Source organism: Nicotiana tabacum, chromosome 22, assembly GCF_000715075.1.
Source record: "Nicotiana tabacum cultivar K326 chromosome 22, ASM71507v2, whole genome shotgun sequence".
In the NCBI taxonomy this organism is placed as follows: Eukaryota; Viridiplantae; Streptophyta; class Magnoliopsida; order Solanales; family Solanaceae; genus Nicotiana; species Nicotiana tabacum.
This window is the reverse complement of record NC_134101.1, coordinates 224045939-224068369: the sequence shown is the minus strand read 5'-3', so window position 1 is coordinate 224068369 and position 22431 is coordinate 224045939. Positions and strand designations below refer to the sequence as shown.

At 40.1% G+C, this 22431-nt stretch overlaps 1 protein-coding gene across 1 annotated transcript; it reads left to right on the top strand.

Annotated features, from left to right (window-relative positions):
- The first annotated feature begins 8209 nt into the window (after positions 1-8209).
- On the top strand, positions 8210-10258 carry LOC107781725 (uncharacterized). The gene is made up of 2 exons (XM_075243428.1): positions 8210-9619; positions 9710-10258. Exons 1-2 carry the CDS (start codon positions 8210-8212, stop codon positions 10256-10258), a joined length of 1959 nt encoding a protein of 652 aa, XP_075099529.1.
- The last annotated feature ends 12173 nt before the right edge of the window (positions 10259-22431 follow it).

Below are 22431 nucleotides of genomic sequence, written 5' to 3'. Positions count from 1 at the left end.
ATTGCTGAAGCTTTTCCAAAGTTTACCAGTTCATTTCTAGGTGTATTTGATTCCAATTTGAGTCAGTTTTGGGTATAGTTGAGCTCCTGGGTAGATTTCAAGTTGAAACTGGTTTATTCAGTCAATTTCTGGGTCTATTTGCTGGTGTTTTACTGCTGGGATTCTAGATTTACTGCTGTGATTTTCCTGCGGCTGTTGCATTGTTATTTGGTCCTGCTAGCTGCTTGATCTGCTGCTGATTTTTCTTTCTTCTGGTTGAATTTCGATCTCCAGGTACACACATTCGAATTCATCATGATGTAACTGTGAATTGGAGTTTATAATATAATAGTGTTCATCAGATCCCTGTTTATTTTGATTTCAATTGTGTTTATGGTTAAGAATAGACGGTACTTGATATAAGTTGCCTAGCATAATTTAGCTTTGTATTTTATTGTTAAACTTGGACTGTGTAATTAGGACTGCGGTAGACTTTTGGACTATTAAGCTTGGAATGGTATTAGCTGTAGTACAATTTAGCTTGTTTTGTTTAGTTTAAACTTTTAGAACTAAAAATGGTTTGAGCTGGAAATCGATATGGAATTCGTGTTGCTCACATGTGTTTGAACTAGTAGGAGTAGCAACATAAATATCAGCTAGAGTGTTAATAAATTAAGATTTGATATCATATCCATGTAAAACCAGATTCAAAATAATCTGTTACATCGAAAATTGAATCCAAAAGAAGATTGTAAGTTGATATTAGCTTAATACAGGCAGTAGTATGAAACGGATTCACGTTGGCTAATTTGCTAATTGGAACAGAATTTGGGTTCTGATTGCCTACTCGTAAGTATTAAAATCAGATCGTGAATTATTTTGCCTGCTTCTGACACGCTATTGATTCATTCAGCTATAGTAAGTAGTGAAGTAGCGAATTGATAACTTTACATGAAGAGTTGTTGCATTTTAATTCCTACCCTATTGTCATATGTATATCAAACTGAGTCACGATGACATTTTGGTTGGTAGTTTGATGGACTCATTCGAGAGTCAGGCCATACCGGGCCTAATGTCTTGATCAGAAGGCCAATGTTGGGCAACTTTTAATAAATAAAACATGGGTTTAAAACGTAATAGTTCTTGAATAATACCGATTGATTAGGACCTTTCCTTTATTTTTAGACACAATTGAGTAGGACACCTTAAGTTTACTTTAGGTGGGCCTTTAAATAACAAACGAGACGAGTTTCGCTAAATAAAATGCACATATTTCAGGGCCCTCAATAAATGGTTATAATGAAATATTTTAGAATTTGGGATGGGCCGTTTAACTAATTTCACGGCCTTCCCCAAAGATAAAAACACGTTAGTCTCTTTAGGCGCATACTTTAATAACATTATCTTCCTAAAATTAGGGTGCACATTTATGTGACCCGAATCCAAATTTCAACAAAGTCGAAATGTGTTAACAACCACGGGTGCATTGATGTGACGTGGCTCGAGATGCATTTTCACGACGTTGCAATTCTTTTAAAATAATGATAAAAGCGGTTTAAAGTAAAAGGGCACATAAGTTACAACATGTATTAAAATCGGATTTTAGCCATTTATAATAGTTTAAGTGACCGTGTTAGAACCACGAGACCCGGGGGTACCTAACACCTTCCTTCGGGTCAACAGAATTCCTTGCTTAGAATTTCTGGTTCGCAGAATCCAATTGGGAAGTCAAATATTTTCCTCGTTTTGGGATTCAAGATAAATAAATGACTTGGGACACCAAAAGACAAACCTATTCCAAGTGACGACTCTAAATAAATAATCATGATCCGAATAATGTCACTTTAAATGGAAAAACTCCCTTATACATTATCCTTCGGGGTGATGTAAAAAGGGAGGTGTGACAGCTCTGGCGACTCTGCTGGGGAAATTTACCTAGAACTTCGGTTCAGGGTTTAAGAATTCGAGCTTAGCATAATTGTTGTGTTGGATTTATCTAATCTCCTTACATGTTTCATTCTAAATGTGCTAAATGCTTTACCGCTTTGATATTATCTGAACTGTATATAAACTGTGCCGAAACCCTTCTCTTCTCACCTCCGGAGATGTGCTTACTGGTTGAGACTCCCTATTCTGTTAGTGTCATACCCTGAAATAAAAAAGAGGCTCGGATAAGTTGCAAAGCCGGACGATCTCGCGGGTCCCCGGTACGCTACCCCCTCCTCGACTCGAGTTGTCCGCTCGAGTGCACTGTTTAGAACACATACCCAGGTTTTGAACCTAGAATAACTTGACTTCATGCCGGATCCCTAGTAGGAGCGCTTAATTGCATCATTCTGCATTTGACTTAGGGGACTCAACACAGGGGTTGGGTCCGTCTAGGGCTAGCAACCTGAAATGAAAAGACCATCCTGATGCATCCTATTTGTTCTGTACATATATTTGTCTTGAACCAGCTTGTTGATCGGCTTTTGAATCTCAGGAATGTTGGAAAATTGTGAGAAAGAGGAAAAGAGAAAAAGAGAGAAATAACAGTTAGGGGGTTAATTGATTATTTCAGAAAAATCAATGACCAAATATTATCGAAACTCTACCGACATTATGAGAAAATGAAAAAGAAAAATGCTTTATTTTTAATAGTCTATTTTACTAAAAGCAAAAGAAAATAGAAAAAGAGTCTTTTATTGAAAAGGAAAAAAAGGGTTTTTATTTTAGTTTGGGAAAAATAGGTTGTTTATTATTTGTCGAAAATGAAAAGAAAAAAAAGAGTCGTTATTTTGTCTTGTTTTCAGAAAATAGAAAGGGAAAAATAGTTTGTCTTGCCATGGAAAATGAAAAGAATGAGCCTTGTTTTTAAAATATAGTTAGTTTCTTTGCCCGAACTATGCAGGTTTGATTGTCACAGGGCGTGAGATACGTAGGCAACCTTCATCGGGTCCAACCTTCCCATTGCAAAAATAGCCAAAAATATTTCAGTTTAAATTTTTGCATGAATAAATCGGGTGATGCCGTTTTGTCAAAACCAGTCGAACGTTCCCGAGATTGACGTCGGAAGGCTGACTCTGCATAATGGCCACCTTTGGTCAATTTTTATTTTTGATTGATTGACTCTCACAGCCTTAAAATCTTCGTTCTTGGGAGTGCTGAAAGGCCGTGTTTGAAAACCGAGTCTTTCATTTTAAATTTGGAAAAGGAAATAGTTAATTTTGTTTGGAGTCAAATAAAAGTTTTGTTTTTGCTTAAAATCACTTTAATAAATGTGCAGGATGAGCACGATACAAAATGAACCTTTCTCAATAATGACTAAAATCCCTTTCGAGTTGCGGCTATGGTGGAACGATTTAGGCAAAGAAGGACAAGACGAAGTCAAGAAATATCTGAAAGGTCTTACGAGTGTATTGGAAATCAAGCCTCGGGGTGATATTATAAGAGCGTTGGTCACCTGCTGGGACCTGGCGCACAGTGTCTTCCACTTCTCAGATTTTGAGCTCACCCCGACTTTGGAGGAAATAGCCGGGTACGTCGGAAATTCTGAGGTTCCGTTAAGAGGAAAATATCTGGTTGCTCCAAGAGCCATCACGGTGCATCGGTTTTTAGATTCATTGAAGATACCCAGGACAGTCCATAATCCAGATTTGGCAAAAGGTTTCTGCACTCTGCGCTTCATATACGACAGGTACGACCACGTGGGAGGGTTTAACAAGACGGACATCAAGCTATGCAGTAAAAATAACCGTCGAAAGTGGGATGAGCACAGACGGGTGGCTTTCATGATAACCTTTTTAGGCCTCCTGGTGTTCCCAAGGAAAGACAAGAATATTGATATAAAAGTAGCCGGGGTCGTCAGTACCTTGCTTGCCCAAAATGAAAGCACCCTTGCGCCTATGATCGTGTCTGACATTTTCCGAGCTCTCACTGCTTGCAAATCCGGAGGCAACTTTTTTGAGGGGTGTAACTTGTTGCTACAAATGTGGATGACCGAGCATCTATGCTACCATTCCCTGCTCTTGAGTTATGGTTCGTCTGACAAGACATGTATAGGAGAGTTTTACACAAGGATTGACGGGGTTAGTCTGCCTGAAGGAGTAACAGCATGGATATCATACTTTCATACTCTCACGGACAGTCAAATACAATGGACGTTGGGATGATTGCCTGTTGAGGAAATCATATACATGCCAGCAGTTAGGTCGCATTTTGTTTTGATGGGCCTTAACAGCATCCAGCCTTATGCTCCATGTCGGGTTTTGAGACAACTCGGGAGATACCAAACCATGCCACGGGAGGAAGATCTTAGTGTTCAAGTAATTGAGATTAGCCCTGACGGACAGTTTCCCGAAGCAAAAGTCCTCGAGATTTGGAATGAATGTCAATATCTACAAACAGATACTTGTGTGCAGGATCGGGCCAAAGAAGAAATGTCGCCAGAATACCTCGCATGGTACAGAAGAGAACTTGAGCATCAGAGGCCAGCTAAAAGACCCCACATCCAGGATTTCACTGAATCATCACAAGAACAATGGGGTTGGCTAGCAAAAGAAGAAGGCTATCAAGCCGAAATTATCAAGCTGAAACAACAGATCGGAGCTCTGAAATTTGAGAACAGTGTGCAAGTTGCTGCTGATCAGGGAGAAAAGAACAGGTTGACCCAAGAAAACGAGGCGCTTAGGGCCCAAGTCCAGCAAATGAGGATAGCTGCCAATAACCAACAAAGGAGTCAGTCGGATGAACGGTTGATAAAAGGGTTGAAAATGGAAATCGTTGAGTACCGGGATAAGCTGAAGAAATCCGAAGGTACCATAGTAGAACTCCAGGCACAGTGGGCAAAAAGAACAAAAGAGCGCACACAGTATCTACAGCAGGTAAGGAAGGATTATGAAAATACCATTGCTAGTCTGAAACGAAAAATGATCACTCTTGAGGACAAGGCAGCTAAGCAAGCCCAAGCTTTTGAAACCGAAAGTGGACACTGCTATGATTTACTGGCCCGAATGGAAGTAGAAATACAGCAGCTACAGAGATAGCATCTTCAGGATTCTCAAGTTTTGGAGGCCCGTAATGATTAGATAAGGCGCTTGCTCATAGAAAAAGGTCGAACCAGGGACAAGATTGAAACTATTGCCTATTCCATCATCAAGAGATGTTGAATGTGTGAAGACATGACCCGCACCACCTTCTTTTCAGCCATAATGATTTATGTCAAGCGGACAATGTATGAACTGGAGCAACTTGAAAGGGATCTCGCACCTAAGACTACGGTGAGGCCGAACGATGCCCCGCGGGCACCCATTTTTGAAGCTTTAATGTACTCATAGTTCGAGTTTGTATTTTCCGTTTTCGAGTTTGTTGTCTGTTTGTTGGCTTCCTTTTCGCATCAGTAGTTTTTGAGTCTGTACTTGGTTTTATTTTGAGTCTATTAGGTCCCTTTTCAAAAATGTTTAGTTTGTAATAGAATGTTTTAGTAATGAAAATTGAAAATTCCCAAAAATTGTTCTTTATTTTTCGCATTTAATTTTCACAAACTATGCTTGGTCTGATTCGTGGGGGGTCGCGATACGTAGGCAATCCTCATCGGATTCAACCGTAACCGTAAAGAGAAAAGCAAAAAGAGGGAAGAAAATAAAGGAAAAACAAAAGAAACAAAAGAGCAGAAGAAAAATCAAAGGAAAAACCATGGCAAAAGAAAAAGGGAAAGCAGAAAATGAAGAAAACTGAGGGAAAAACAAAGTGGGAGAAAACAAAAGAAAAACAAAAGAAAGCCGGGATGACACAGACAACCGTGCAAAACATGTAGAAATCCATTTAATTGTGTAGGTGCATCACACCCCAATGTGAGATTACCTATCTGTTATTTGTCCCAAACTAACCATTTGCCAATTTTGATCTCCAGTCAGGTTTATAGAAATAGGTGGTTGTTTTTGTGGTAAACTGGCTTCGCACCACTACTTTACTAGATCTAAAGGTAGTACAAAAGTGTCATCAGAAATGACCCTACCAACAATCCCTATTTCGGAAGATAGCCCACTCTTAGGTGTCCCGGCCTCAGAGTCCGCAGTGGCCGAAGAAAACAGAATCTTACGTCTGAGGGTAATGGAGATGTGGGACGCATGGACAAATGGAAAAGAACCCCCGAGTATCATCCCTGGATTTCCCGAGATGTTCCCAAGACCAACGGGTACCTTTAACATTCCCATCAGCCACCTGAACATCCCACTAGGACAACCTACTATATCCGCTCATTTCGTAGGAGCAACTTCTGAGGTGAGGTAGACAAACATCTTCACTCGGGCAGCTCCAAACATCTTCACTGCTCCACCATTTTCTGCTACAACACAGCCCGCAGTCCCAAGGCCTATGTTTGATCCATCAGCCTTCACTTATCAAACTCCTACTTACCAGCCAGAACTTCATCCATACTCCGCATATGCTTACCCTCAGCCACCACCGTATGAGTTTACACCGAGGCAAGACAAAACCTCTAAAGCCCCAAAGTAAGATAAGATGGCCAGGAGAATGAGGAGCCTTGAACAGAGCTTAAAGAACATGCAAGGTTTGAGCGGGCCAAAGAGTGTCTCTTATACATATTTGTGTATGTTTCCGCATGTACACTTGCCGTCACGGTTCAAAACACCAAAATTTGAAAAGTATGACGGGCACGACGACCCCATTGCTCATTTGAAGAAGTATTGCAATCAGTTACAGGGGGCCGGTGGCAAAGAAGAATTGTTGATGGCATATTTCGAGGAAAGCTTAATCCGCATAGCTTCAGAGTGGTGTATGGATCAGGACATATCTCGATGGCACATTTAGGACGATCTTTCCAGAGATTTTGTTCGACAATTTTAGTACAACATAGACATTGCACCGGATCGGAATTCTTTGACAAATCTAAGGAAAAAGCCCTCAGAAAGCTTCAGAGAATATGCCATTAAGTGGCGCGAACAAGCATCAAGAGTGAAGCCTCAAATGGATGAGGTAGACAAACATCTTCACTCGGGCAGCTCCAAACATCTTCACTGCTCCACCATTTTCTGCTACAACACAGCCCGCAGTCCCAAGGCCTATGTTTGATCCATCAGCCTTCACTTATCAAACTCCTACTTACCAGCCAGAACTTCATCCATACTCCGCATATGCTTACCCTCAGCCACCACCGTATGAGTTTACACCGAGGCAAGACAAAACCTCTAAAGCCCCAAAGTAAGATAAGATGGCCAGGAGAATGAGGAGCCTTGAACAGAGCTTAAAGAACATGCAAGGTTTGAGCGGGCCAAAGAGTGTCTCTTATACATATTTGTGTATGTTTCCGCATGTACACTTGCCGTCACGGTTCAAAACACCAAAATTTGAAAAGTATGACGGGCACGACGACCCCATTGCTCATTTGAAGAAGTATTGCAATCAGTTACAGGGGGCCGGTGGCAAAGAAGAATTGTTGATGGCATATTTCGAGGAAAGCTTAATCCGCATAGCTTCAGAGTGGTGTATGGATCAGGACATATCTCGATGGCACATTTAGGACGATCTTTCCAGAGATTTTGTTCGACAATTTTAGTACAACATAGACATTGCACCGGATCGGAATTCTTTGACAAATCTAAGGAAAAAGCCCTCAGAAAGCTTCAGAGAATATGCCATTAAGTGGCGCGAACAAGCATCAAGAGTGAAGCCTCAAATGGATGAGGTAGAGATGGTCACTTTCTTCCTGCAAGCCCAAGAGCCCGATTACTTCCAGAATATGATGTCGGCCATGGGAAAGCCTTTCGCAGAAGCAATTAAAATAGGGGAAATGGTAGAAAATGGTCTGAAAACGGGTAGAATCTTGAGCCAGTCGGCCATAAGAGCGACCTCCCAAGCCATTCAAGGCAGGTCTGGAGGAATGGACAAAGGGAAAAAGAAAGAAGAAACGGTCATGGCAGCTTCAAGAGGAAGGAGATACCCGGATCATAAACCGGTATTCTCCGAAAGAACCCCTCAACACTATTATCCTCACAATGATATGGCCTACGCTCCCTCACCTTTTGCGGTCATGAATGCTCAACCTTTCGGCCGGCCGCAACCACAAGCCAATCGAAATCCACCTCCATTCCAAAGAAACCAACCTCCTTACCAGAACCAATATAATCCCCGACCAACACAAAATAACTTTCGCCCCCGGGAACCATCCAGGAGACCCAACTTTACACCAATCGGTGAACCCTACTCCACCCTGTTCCCTAAGCTTATCCAGATGGATCTGCTACAGCCTATTCCCCAAAACAGCCAGAATCCAGAATATCCAGCTTACCAACGAGGTGTCCACTGTGCTTATCATTCAGGAGCTGAGGGGCATAGTACTGATAACTGTTGGACCTTGAAGAAAGCTGTGGAAAATTTGATTGAACAAGGAAAAATGGTGTTGAGGGACGAAGAAGCCCCGAATGTGACCAATAAGCCATTGCCCGCTCATAACAACGGGCCGGTAATCGGGATGATCTGCAAAGACAAAGAGTTCGATCCCGCCTTGAAAGCCATAATTGCTATTGCTGATACAGAAAGAAAGCCTAAAGCAACCCCGAAGCAGGAGAAAGGGGGAGAGAAGACTAAAACTGTCAAGATTGAACTCGAAAAGAAGGTTGAAGCAAAGGCAGAGATGGCGCCTCCGAAAAATGAGGTTCTCTATATTCTACGAGGTCGCCAAGAAAAGCTGTTAATCGTGGGTATTCCAAAGAAATTTGAAGTGAAAAAGGGAACACCAACATATGTGCCAAAAGGAGCCTATGTGGTCCGTGGGACGATTAAACTGCCTCGGCTGAATGAGCCAGTGGTTATCGGACGCGTGCCACAGAACCCAATAACAGACCCGTCTGCGGTGCCATGGAATTATCAACAGACGTTGGTTACATACAAAGGTAAAGAAATCACAGGAGAACTTCCGGGAAATACCTTTGCTAAGAAATATTCAGATGTACAAGAAGTGAACAATGCCACACAGAAGCGCTTTCCATCCAAGAAGCCTGTAAGTGCTGAGGAGGCAGAGGCTTTCTTCCAGAAAATGAAGATGCCTGATTATGAAGTGGTGGATCAGTTACGCAAGTACCCTGAACAAGTGTCTATGCTATCTTTGTTAAAGAGATCTGCCGAGCATCAGAAGACCCTAGTGAAAACTCTGAATGAGGCGTATGTGCCTGCTGAGACTTCAGTTGAACAACTCGAAAGAATGGTAGAAAGGTTCTTTGCTGTTAGTCAAATTTTCTTTAGTAAGAACGATTTGCCTCCAGAGGGAGCGGCTAACAACAAAGCTTTACATCTGACTGTCAAGTGTGAAGTTTTTTATGTCAAGCGAGTAATGGTGGATGGGGGTTCGGGTGTTGACATTTGTCCACTCTCTACACTGCAGAGAATGGAAATCGGGACTGGAAAGATTCGTCCCAATAACATCTGTGTAAGAGCTTTTGATGGCATTAAGAGGGATTCCGTCGTAGAGATAGATCTGGTATTAACCATAGGCCCAGTGGATTTCGAGGTGACCTTCCAAGTTTTGGACATGGATACATCTTACAACTTTCTCCTAAGTAGGCCTAGGATCCATGCCGCGGGGGCTGTACCTTCCACCCTTCACCAAATGGGGAATTTCGAGAATGAAGATCAGGAAATTGTGGTCCACGGAGAAGATGAACAGTCTATTTATCGGGACCCATCTGTCCCATGTTTGGAGGCTAGGGAGGGAAGTGAACACATTATTTATCAGGCTTTCGAAGTTGTAGTGGTGGAACAGTACGAAGAGTGGAGCCCTTACCCCCAACCTTTCCTATCTAATGCTTCGATCATGGTGGCAAAAGAGATGATCAAACATGGTTTCAAGCCGGGAAAAGGATTGGGAAAAGCTCTACAAGGAATATCGGAGCCAATAACCCTACCCATAACAGAAAAGTTTTTTTGGATAGGTTTCCACCCTATCCTAGAAGATGAAGATTGGGCAAATGAGAGGAAAAGGGAAGGATGGGCCTTGCCACAGCCATTGCCACATCTATATCAGACCTTTGTCAAGCCAAAATACAGCGAGAATGAAGATGGTGAGGCCTTCACAGCCAAAGAAATCAAAGATATATGTGGAGCTATGAGGCAAATGCTTTATGAAACCAACATGATTCAGCTAGTGGAAGGTACTAGCACCGCTGAGGTGCTCTACATGGGACCAGATGATAAAATCAAAATTGGAAGGTTACGCCATTCCCAATCAGGCGGGAGTCCGGGTAGACTTGTCCTGCCACTTTTTCTGCATCATGAGTTACCCTAGGGTATGGCTCGGATGTTTGTTCTTTATATTTTCTATGTTTAAATTCCTGAATGTAAACCCTGTTATCTTCCCAATCCCAAGAAATGAAATCAATATTTCATCGTTTATTCTCTTTATTCTTTCTGATTTTTGCTATTTTTCTCTTTTATTTCTTCTTTTCAGTTATAATAATGCGACTTTAAATAACATGACATGCTTGCGAACTTCACGCCCAGATCCAAACATATTGTCTAATTGTGAAATCATGAACCAAGAACCGGAATATAATGAAGAAGAGGCTTTTAGGGAAATAAATCGAGAACTGAAACAATTTGAGAATAAACCTAAGCCGAACTTGAATGATACAGAACCAGTTAATTTGGGAACTTCTGAAGAAATTCGGGAAATAAAAATAAGCATTCACACTGATGAGAAAACACGGGATGCGATAATTCAACTTCTGTTTGAGTTTAAAGACGTGTTTGCTTGGTCGTACGATGATATGCCAGGATTGAGTGTCGATCTAGTGGTGCATAAATTGCCAATTTACCCTGATTGTCCTCCGGTTCAGTAGAAACAAAGGAAGTTTAAGACTGATATTTGTGATAAAATCAAAGAAGAAGTCACAAAACAGTTGAAAGCAGGGGTAATCCGGGTGGTCCAGTACACTACGTGGCTAGCTAATGTAGTTCCCATGCCAAAGAAAGATGGGAAAACCTGGGTGTGTGTGGATTAACGAGATTTGAATAAGGCAAGTCCTAAAGACAATTTCCCTTTGCCCAACATCCACATCCTTGTTGATAACTGCGCCAAACACGAGATACAATCCTTTGTGGATTGTTACGCAGGATATCACCAGGTGTTGATGAATGAAGAAGATGCCGAGAAAACAGCTTTCACTACACCCTAGGGAATTTATTGTTATCGGGTCATGCCATTTGGGTTGAAGAATGCCGGGGCAACTTATATGAGAGCTATTACCGCCATTTTCCATTATATGATGCATCAAGAGATAGAGGTGTATGTGGACGACGTGATTATCAAGTCCAGAACTCAGGATGATCATGTTTGAGACATGAGGAAATTTTTCGAAAAGTTGGGCAAGTATGATTTGAAGCTGAATCCGGCTAAATGTGCCTTCGGAGTCCCATCAGGCAAACTTCTAGGCTTCATAGTCAGCAGGAGAGGTATCGAGTTAGATCCAACAAAGATAAAGGCTATCCGAGATCTACCTCCTCCGAGAACTAAGAAAGACGTGATGAGTTTATTGGGCAGGTTAAATTATATCAGTCGGTTCATTGCTCAACTGACTACCACATGTGAGCCCATATTCAAGCTATTGAAGAAAGACACAGCAATCAAATGGACATCTGAATGTCAAGAGGCTTTCAACAAAATCAAGGAATATCTGTCGAACCCACCAGAGTCTAGGAGACCTCTTTACTTGTACCTGACAGTGTTGGAGAATTATTTTGGTTGTGTCCTCGGGCAACAAGATATAACCGGCAAAAAAGAGCAAGCGATTTACTATCTGAGTAAGAAGTTCACTAGCTACGAGGCCAAATATACTTTGTTGGAGAGAACGTGTTGTGCCTTGACGTGGGTTGCTCAAAAGTTGAGACATTATCTTCAAACTCATAATACTTATCTCATAACCAGGTTGGATCCTTTGAAGTACATATTCCATAAACCGATGCCCATTGGAAGACTAGCAAAATGGCAAATCTTGCTCAGTGAATTTGACATAGTCTACGTTACTCGCACGGCAATGAAAGCCCAGGCATTGGCAGATCATTTGGCTGAAAACCCGGTTAACGAAGAATACCAACTGTTGAGCACATACTTTCCAGATGAAGAGGTAAACACAATAGAAGTAGTCCCTGAGGACGCTCATGCTTGAAAAATGTTCTTCGATGGGGCAGTGAACGCCAAAGGTGTAGGGATTGGGGCAATCTTGATCTCACCTATTGGTCAGCATTATCCGGCTACAGCTAGGCTCCGGTTCTTCTGCACGAACAATACTGCTGAATATGAAGCCTGCATCATGGGCATGAATATGGTGATTGACCAAAATGTTGAAGATTTATTGATCATGGGAGATGCAGATTTGATTATCCGGCAAGCCTAGGGAGAGTGGGAAACTCGAGATGTCAAACTTATTCCTTATCGGCAGCATGTGGAAGGTCTCGGCAAATGATTCAAATCGATAGAATTCAGGTACATCCCTCGGTGCCACAATGAGCTAGCTGATGCACTTGCTACTTTAGCCTCGATGTTGCCTTATCCAGGAAATGTCCACATCGATCCCTTGGAAATCCAAATCAGTGAAAGGCATGGTTATTGTAATGCAATTGAAACAGGGCCAAACATCCAGCCATGGTACCATGATATTAAGAGGTTTTTGAAAACACAAGAGTACCCCGAACGTGCTACCAGAGATCAAAAGAGGACCATTAGGCGGCATGCGAGTGGTTTCTTTTTGAGTAGTGAGGTCTTGTATAAAAGAACCCCGGATCTCAACTTATTGAGATGTGTTGATGCTGAGGAAGCTGGATGAATCATGCAGGAAGTGCACACAGGAGTGTGTGGACCTCATATGAACGGGTATGTCTTGGCAAAGAAAATACTTCGAGCCGGGTATTATTGGATAACTATGGAGAAAGATTGCTTCAACTTTGTCCGAAAATGTCATCAATGTCAGGTGCACAGAGATCTGATTCATGCACCTCCAACAGAATTACATCCTATGTCAGCGCATTGGCCTTTTGTCGCCTGGGGTATGGATGTCATTGGTCCAATCGAACCGAAAGCTTCAAATGGTCACAGATTCATATTGGTTGCTATTGATTACTTCACAAAGTGGGTCGAAGCCATCACTCTCAAAACAGTCACTAAGAAAGCTGTAGTGGATTTTGTACACTCGAACCTTATTTTTCGCTTCGGTATTCCTGCAACCATTATCACAGACAATGCTGCAAACCTGAATAGTCGTTTGATGGAGGAAGTATGCGAATAGTTCAAAATAACGCATAGAAACTCCACTCCTTATCGGCCCAGGGCCAATGGCGCTGTTGAAGTAGCTAATAAGAATATCAAGAAGATTTTGAGAAAGACAATCCAGAGCTCCAAACAGTGGCATGAATAGTTATATTTTGCCTTACTGGGATATCGCACTATAGTGTGCACATCGGTAGGAGCAACACCGTATTTGTTGGTTTATGGAACCGAGGATGTGATACCGGAAGAGGTGGAAATTCCTTTGCTCCGGACAATTGTTGAAGCAGAGATCGAAGATAGTGAATGAGTTAAGACTCGATAGGAACAATTGACTTTGATTGATGAAAAACGGATGGCCGTAGTTTGTCACGGGAAATTGTACCAGCAAAGAATGGCCCGCGCCTATAATAAGAAAGTACGGCCCAGAAAATTTGAGGTTGGGCAATTGGTGTTAAGGCGTATTCTTCCTCATCATCAAGAAGCAAAAAGAAAGTTTGCTCCTAACTGGAAGGGCCATATATCATTAGAAAAATACTACCAAGGGGAGCATTGTACTTGGGTGATATTGAAGGAAATGATCCTGAAGCAGCGGTGAATGCGGATGCAGTAAAAAGGTATTATGTCTAAATTTGCTTCGGTGATGTCTTTGCGTATTTGAAATGACAAAGGTTTTTATTCCCGCTACCCCAAACACTATAAACTCATTTGTAAACCCTTCGAGCTAGTTACATTTCTTTGGCCACCCTCTTTGGAACCCGGAAGCGATATCAAAAAAAAATGTTACTTGAACTACGTCTGACTTGATTCCAAAGGGATACATAGGCAGCCCCTCCCTGGGGTTCAGTCACATCACAACAAAAATCCAAATTCCCCCGAAAATCGAAACTGATGCAGATGTTATAATGGTTCGACTATGACCCCGCCCAAATGGTTCCAAAGTTGTAATTTTGTCCACAATTCTTTTTCCCAAAACCCGGTACAAGTCCTTCATATCAATGGCTAAAGGCGTGGGAATTGAGAAACATCATCGAAAACCGATGCATTCTAAATTGAGAGAAATAAAATGAGAGAGTCTTATCGGTGAAAATCTTCGGGCACCATGAGGCGACGAGAGTAGAGAAATAAAAAATGAGAGAGTTCGCTTAGTAAAAACTCATAAAGAGCACTATCGGGCGACGCTGAGAAGAGAAATGAGAGAGGTCGAGTAGCGAAACCCCACAAAGGGCGTTGTCTGCCGAAAAGAGGATATTTCATCACTAAAAATCATGGCAAGGTTCCCTGGTTTGGAAACACGGATCAGTTGGTTCATGAGAAACTGGAAGTTGGTGCGGGTCGGGCATCCAGTCCAAGAAGCATGTCATGTTAGTTAAGACAACATGCTCCCCAGATAACTCCTTCTTTTCCCTCAAAAAGGAACCTTCTATTTAAAATTCATTATTCTGTTCTCTGTTTACCTTTCCTTGAATCCCTTTCGGCATAACTCTGAATTCTGAAACTGTTACAAAGAAAAGGTGGTAGGACCGGCTTCACAGGGCTCCACCCGGCAAGAGTCAAAGAAAATACCCAACCTCAGTGGTGCGTCAGTCCAATCCCGACTGACCATGGTGGTTGATTTGCTTCCAAAGTAATGGACATTAGAAAAAGGCAAAGGTATGAAAAGCAGAATGAGGTGGAAAAACAAGAACCCACACGAGTGAGTCATCATGAAATCCAAAGGTTGAACCCGATCAATGTGAAAGAGATTCGCACTCAAGATCAACAAGCAACAAGGTTCTCAACAGAAATGGGGTCGGGATCAAGCAATAGGAATGAGCAAAAGCCACAAAACCAACCACCGTTTCGACTAACAAATTGTTCTTTGTTGAAAACAGGTCTTGTTCAAAGCAACCATGCCAAAAACAGGTGCAACCCAAAAAGAAATGAAATGTGCAAGTGCCGAAACAGCTTTGCAGCAGGAAAACGACCATAAAGGAAGTTTCCTCAACATTCTCTCAGGCATTCTGTTAAAAAGAAGGAAAACATATAAAGAGGAGAACCAAAGAAAAGAAGAAGAAAAGAGATGAAAATGAAAATCCCAAAAGAAAAACAAATCATGGTAGCATAGGATCCCACTCCTTAAATATCCCTGCCAAAACCGAGAATCTCCCGGCTAAAAACCGCAGAGCTTTTTCTATCCAAATCCCGGTCAAAAATCGAGGATCTCGCGGCCAAAAACCGCGGAGCTTTTTCTATCCAAATCCCGGTCAAAAACCAAGGATCTCCCGGCCAAAAACCGTGGAGCTTTTTCTATCCAAATCCCGGCCAAAAAGGGAGGATCTCCCGGCCAAAAAACCCTGGAGCTTTTTCTATCCAAATCCCGATAAAAAATCGAGCATCTCCCGGCCAAAAACCGCGGAGCTTTTTTCTATCCAAATCCCGGTCAAAAAATCGAGGATCTCCGGGCCAAAAGACCGCGAAGCTTTTTCTAAACAAATCCCAGCCAAAAACCGAGGATTCCATTCGCAAAGATATATAATCTTAATTTGAATGTTTAGACATGTGTCACAACTAACTCACGAAATTTTCCTAGTGAAAATTGGGGCAGAAAATTTTGTTCGTTTATTGGTTTTGATGTCTTAAGCAGGTTGACCTCAAAATACAAAATGACCGATTGAACGAGTCTTGATCCAAAATAAAGAAAAGAAGAAGAAGAACAAAAAGAAATGAGCCCAAGTGTTGAAGCAAATAAAGGTGCGGGTTGCGCAAAATCTGATCGAAGTTGCAAGCTCCGCCAATCCTGTTTTGACTCAATGCTGCAGAAAGAAACAAGCATCTACAACTTGCGAGCATCAAGATTCAGGTCGAAGTCTACAGCAAAATCAGCTAAGACCCAAGATCAAATTTCAAGAGAGTTATAGATACGAATCTTGTAATTTGTAGTTGAGAGGCATAACTTGCTTAGCATGGAATTTTTTTTGGTGTAATAAGGAGGTCAGCAAGCAGTAGCAGCAACAATAGCGGTGAAATCACAGCTCCCGGTAGTCCCAGCTACCAGACACTCTCGAACTACACTAACCCGATTTCTGTTTAGCACAGGATATGTAGGCAACCTCCGAAGTAGGGTGCGTTCAACTCTTTCAAAATTGCTTCACACGGAATATTGAAACGGGCAAAAAATCGCTCGTTTCCGCTCACTTATCTTTGCACGAAAACTCTTCGTGTTTCCAGGCAAAGAGGGGCAGCTGTGAGCACGTGATTTTTTGCTCTAAGCAAATTATTCCCAAAAAATCAAACAAAACAACTTCTTTATTATTTTACAATTTTTGTAAATTTTTGTGTTATTTTCCGGAAATTGTTACATTTTATTTGTGCATTTTAATTCATATGAAAATACAAAAATACCTTTGGCATTTGTTTGGGATTTAATTTCATATTTCTAGTATTGATTAGTGGTAAAATTGTTTTACATACAAAGAAAATGACAAAAAATGATTCTTTGCACTTTTATTTTTAATTTGTGGAATTTGTTTTAATGTTAGTTTAAAATTAGAAATTAGTTAATTTTGGAAATTAAATAATATCACATTAGAGTCAATTTTGTCCTTGATTTTATTTGTTGTCATTTTTTAACAAAATCAAAAGAAAACAAAAAAATATAAAATAAGAAAAAGAGAAAGGAAAACAAATAAAAAAAAGAGAGAAGAAGAAATACAAAGGGGGAGGCTGTCCATATAAATAGCCGAGTTGGGCCATGTTTTTGTTATTTTGTAAGCCCAAAACAAATTAAACTCATCCAACCCACAGCCCAAGCCACCAGACCCAATCCAATTCAAAAATTAATCGAAACGATGTCGTTTTGGCAACGAGCAATCTCAGCCGTCGATGTTATTTGATCAACCGGCCAGGAAGCCCACGGCATTTTGTATATTACTATCTGAACATAACCCCCCACCCCATCCACTCATCTCCCTCACACCCCTCTTCACCCAAACCCTAGCTGCACCGCCCTAAAATCCCTAAGCCTCCGGTGGCGGCGCCGACGCAAACCACCACCAAACTTACACCGTTAACTTTCCTCTGTCTCCTCATTCCAATCCTACCGATGGTTTCCCTCGAATTATCACCTATTTGTTCGAATCTTGAGTTGAAAATCCGGTCAAAACACAACCATGTCCAAACCGGCTCAAACTCACACCCCGCAGTCTCCCAACCCTTCTCATCTCTAATCCCAAACCAGAACCTTTCAAATCCCAACGAAACCTCTCCAATGTTAGATCTAAGGTTTTCCGATTTCACCCATTTTGGAGTTTCAAGCACTATGTTGTTTTTGATTCATGTTATATGTCTATTTTTGGATAAAATAAATATATAACATTAATCGAAAACCAAATTCGGGGTCAATCCCAATCGAAGACTAAAAGCGGTATGTTTCTTTTCAAAATTAATTCTATCTCTTTTAGTTTTAATTTGTTCTTACTGTTTTGATTTAATTCTCATTTTATTGGAATTAGTTGTGATTTAGTTCATAATTATGTTCTTTTGTATAATTCGTGTTTACTAGTTCATGATTTTAGTTTATGATTTCAGTGTTTGTTTATCAGCTATTAGTTCATTTTTCTGTTAATTGTTGGTTACTTTAGTCTAATGTCAGTATTAACTAAAGCATTTAGGTTAGTTAGTATTAATTAAAGTTAAATTTTAGTTTTGTTGATTGGCTATAGCTGATTAGATTCACTAGGATTAACTATAGTTAATTTTTAACTCAAGTAAAGGGTTTGTTTGAGTCAGTAATTTCAGATGGCAAATAAGGGTAGTTTGGGCATGGGAAAGGGATATTTTGTTAAGAATAGTAATTTCAAAACCAAAATAAGGGTAGTATAGGTATTCTAAAGGTAGAAGAACACCCTGGGACCTTCTAGAAGGGGGCCTTAGTGTATGTTTCTGCACTCTTAATGCAGTAACTTGGGTAACAAGTCAAAACTTTAGGATTAATATGCTAATTTCTGAAATAAATAGGGGGAAATTGAGTAAAACACTCTAGAACATTCTGCCCCATTTCTTGCCTATAAAAGGCAACCCTAATGCCTTTATAAAAGGAGGAGAATGACAGATCTGAAATTTTCCTGAAAATTGCTCAACAAGTTTCAAATCAAATTTGAATTTCAAATTCCAAAAACCTTCAAAAACCAAAAAACAAAAAAATAGAAACAACAAAAAGAAAAATCCAAAAAAGAGGTACCGTCTCATTGAGATTTAAAAGAAATCTGAGTCCCTAGATTTCTGCATTCTGAGTGTAAAGCCATTTTGGTCTTCTTTAAGCCATTTTGGGTGTCTCTAATTGCTGAAGCTTTTCCAAAGTTTACCAGTACATTTCTAGGTGTATTTGATTCCAATTTGAGTCAGTTTTGGGTATAGTTGAGCTCCTGGGTAGATTTCAAGTTGAAACTGGTTTATTCAGTCGATTTTGGGGTCTATTTGCTGGTGTTTTACTGCTAGGATTCTAGATTTACTGCTATGATTTTCCTGCGGCTATTGAATTGTTATTTTGTCCTGCTAGCTGCTTGATCTGCTGCTGATTTTTCTTTCTTCTGGTTGAATTTCGATCTCCAGGTACACACATTCGAATTCATCATGATGTAGCTGTGAATTGGAGTTGATAATATAAAAGTGTTCATCATATCCCTGTTTATTTTGATTTCAGTTGTGTTTATGGTTAAAAATAGACGGTACTTGATATAAGTTGCCTAGCATAATTTAGCTTTGTATTTTATTTTTAAACTTGGACTGTGTAATTAGGACTGTAGTGTACTTTTGGACTATTAAGCTCGGAATGGTATTAGCTGTAGTATAATTTAGCTTGTTCTGTTTAGTTTAGACTTTTAGAACTAAAAATGGTTTGAGCTGGAAATCGATATGGAATTCGTGTTGTTCACCTGTGTTCGAACTAGTAGGAGTAGCAACATAAATATCAGCTAGAGTGTTAATAAATTAAGATTTGATATCATATCCGTGTAAAACCAGATTCAAAATAATCTGTTAGATCGAAAATTGAATCCAATAGAAGATTGTAAGTTGATAATAGCCTAATACAGGCAGTAGTATGAAACGGATTCACGTTGGCTAATTTGCTAATTGGAACAGAATTTGGGTTCTGATTGCCTGCTCGTAAGTATTAAAATCTGATCGTGAATTATTCTGCCTGCTTGTGACACGCTATTAATTCATTCAGCTATAGTAAGTAGTGAAGTAGTGAATTGATAACTTTACATGAAGAGTTGTTGCATTTTAATTCCTACCCTATTGTCATATGTATGTCAAACTGAGTCACGATGAGATTTTGGTTGGTAGTTTGATGGACTCATTCGAGAGTCAGGCCATACCGGGCCTAATGTCTTGATCAGAAGCCCAATGCTGGGCAACTTTTAATAAATAAAACATGGGTTTAAAACATAATAGTTCTTGAATAATACCGATTGATTAGGACCTTTCCTTTATTTTTAGACACAATTGAGTTGGATACCTTAAGTTTGCTTTAGGTGGGCCTTTAAATAATAAACGAGACGAGTCTCGCTAAATAAAATGCACATATTGTGGGGCCCTCAATAAATGGTTATAATGAAATATTTTAAAATTCGGGATGGGCCGTTTAACGAATTTCACGGCCTTCCCCAAAGATAAAAATACATTAGTCTCTTTAGGCGCATAATTTAATAACATTATCTTCCTAAAATTCGGGTGCACATTTATGTGACCCGAATCCGAATCTCAACGAAGCCGAAATATGTTAACAACCACGGGTGCATTGATGTGACGTGGCTCGAGATGCATTTTCACGACGTTGCAATTCTTTTAAAATAATGATAAAAGCGGTTTAAAGTAAAAGGGCACATAAGTTACAACATGTATTAAAATTGGATTTTAGCCATTTATAATAGTTTAAGCGACCATGTTAGAACCGTGGGACCCGAGGGTGCCTAACATCTTCCTTCGGGTCAACAGAATTCCTTGCTTAGAATTTCTGGTTCGCAAACTCCAATTGGGAAGTCGAAAATTTTCCTCGTTTCGGGATTCAAGATAAACCGGTGACTTGGGACACCAAAAGTCAAACCTATTCCAAGTGGTGACTCTAAATAAATAATCATGATCCGAATAATGTCACTTTAAATGGAAAAACTCCCTTATACATTATCCTTCGGGGTGATGTAAAAAGGGAGGTGTGACAATTAGTAACTGGTAAGTTCTTTGGCCTTCACAGTTCCATACTCTTTCATTTGTGTTCATGCTCTGTGTACTCATGCCACTGAAGCTTTTTTGAATCAACATGTTACCATGCCATCTCTATTTGCAGTCTTAGTTGCTCTAAAGTTGTTTTGTGACTCTGAACGTTTCTAGCACCTGAACTTGCATAAATTCTAACCTTGAATTTGGTTTTCTTAAGCATGTTTAGCCTAGTATTTGTATGTGTATGAGTACTTATACCTGTTGCCTGCTATGAGCCAATCCTCCTACCTTTTTCCAGACTCTTGTGAGGAACTAGTTCATGCCTAAAATGTGTTCGGATGCATTGCTTCCTGTGGAGTCATTCATGTGTAGATTGTTAACTTTCTCATAATTAATGATCATGTAATTTTTAAATGTCTGTATTGCATGAACTTCTAAACAACTATGACATGTTTTCTTGTAACTAGTAAACTCTAATGTATGCTCTTTGACTTGCCCAAATCTGTGTTCTTCAGTATTGCCTAAGACTTTTTAGGGTAAATCTCAATGTTTAGCCTCATCCTATATGTGGTCAACTGGTATTAGGCTTGATGATTGCATGTCTTGTTAACCTAGAGTTGATATCTTCATCTACCATGAACTTTTCTATTGGTTTGAACCATTGTGCTATGACCAATACTCATTGCGTTAGGTCTCATGTTCAACTAAGTGATATGTTTTTCGACTATTGTATTATGCATACTATGCTGTCATGCTATTTGTAACCACATTCTCATTAGGCTCTCATGTTAAAAACCTTCATGCGATGACTGGCATCCCCTTGCTCCTACCTCTGACTCTACTAGATTCTCATGTTAATTGTCTGAAATTCTTGGCTAATTTTTTACTGTGCTTTGCTTTTGAAACTGTATTTGAAGTAGTTTTCTAGCTTATGATGTTCGATCCTGTCACTTTGAACTTACTTTTGAAACATACAATGAACCCACCTTTTGTATGCCTTGTGCACTTGCTAATACTTCATGTTATCCTGCCGATATGCCTTGTTTAAGAACTAAGCGTGTGGACTTCAGAGGTTGCTTATTTAATTCAATGTGTAGTGTGTCATTTGTTTGGTTAAATTTGCATCCAGCTGGATAGGTAAGTCATACGTTTGGGCCTAGTGTAGGGCCATATATGTTGTTGGACCAGGGCATTACATTCAGACACATTCTCTTATCTTTGTGAGCTTGAGATTTAGGTTTGATGGTTGTGCAAATGGTAACCTTTTTGAAGGCCCAGAACTATCACTAGGTTATGTTTGTATTGGGCGTGTAATTGTTTAATGGTCCTATGTTTGTTTCAGTCTGTAATCTTCCATATTTGCATTTGTATTATTTCATTTGGGCTTGTAATAACAAATTATTGGGGATTAGTTAAATCGGGGGATGGGACATTATTTTCTTTACATGAAAGGGTAAAAAATATGACTGTAGGGCCTTAATTGGTTTTCTTGTCATTTATATGTGCTATGTGTTGATTTGTTTGCCTATTCATTTAGAAAGAATGACTTAGGACTAATGCAATTGCAAATATTAGAAAAATGTGTCTATAGGAATTAAGATACGAATTGTTGATTGTCACACCTAGATACCATGCCTATATGACCTCAATGTGGTTAATCAAATTGTTTCTACTACTATTCCCATCATATTGCTGCCTAAGATAACATGCCTATAGGGATAAATAGAACAAGTGTGTGTCCTCCGCTACTTTGCTACACAGATATTAACTATTTAAAGATCATGCCTATAGAATATTACTACTCATCTAGAAAGCATGTCTATCGGACTAAAACTGAGCAATTTCACGCTTTTAATAGCTTCAGTGTCCAAACGTAAATCATGTAGAGATCATGTATTTAGAATGATGTCACTCGCCTAGAGATCATGCCTATAAGATTTTTAACAGAATTATGTATTAAAATCAAGCGCCTTATCAAAAAGTCCGCCCAAAAATAC

Excerpts from the sequence above, each read along its gene's own strand:
- LOC107781725 (XM_075243428.1), top strand. The coding sequence starts at position 8,210 with ATGGATCTGCTACAGCCTATTCCCCAAAACAGCCAGAATCCAGAATAT. Across the intron at positions 9,620-9,709 it reads ATGAAGATCAGGAAATTGTG|GCTTTCGAAGTTGTAGTGGT; the intron begins GTCCACGGAGAA and ends ATTATTTATCAG.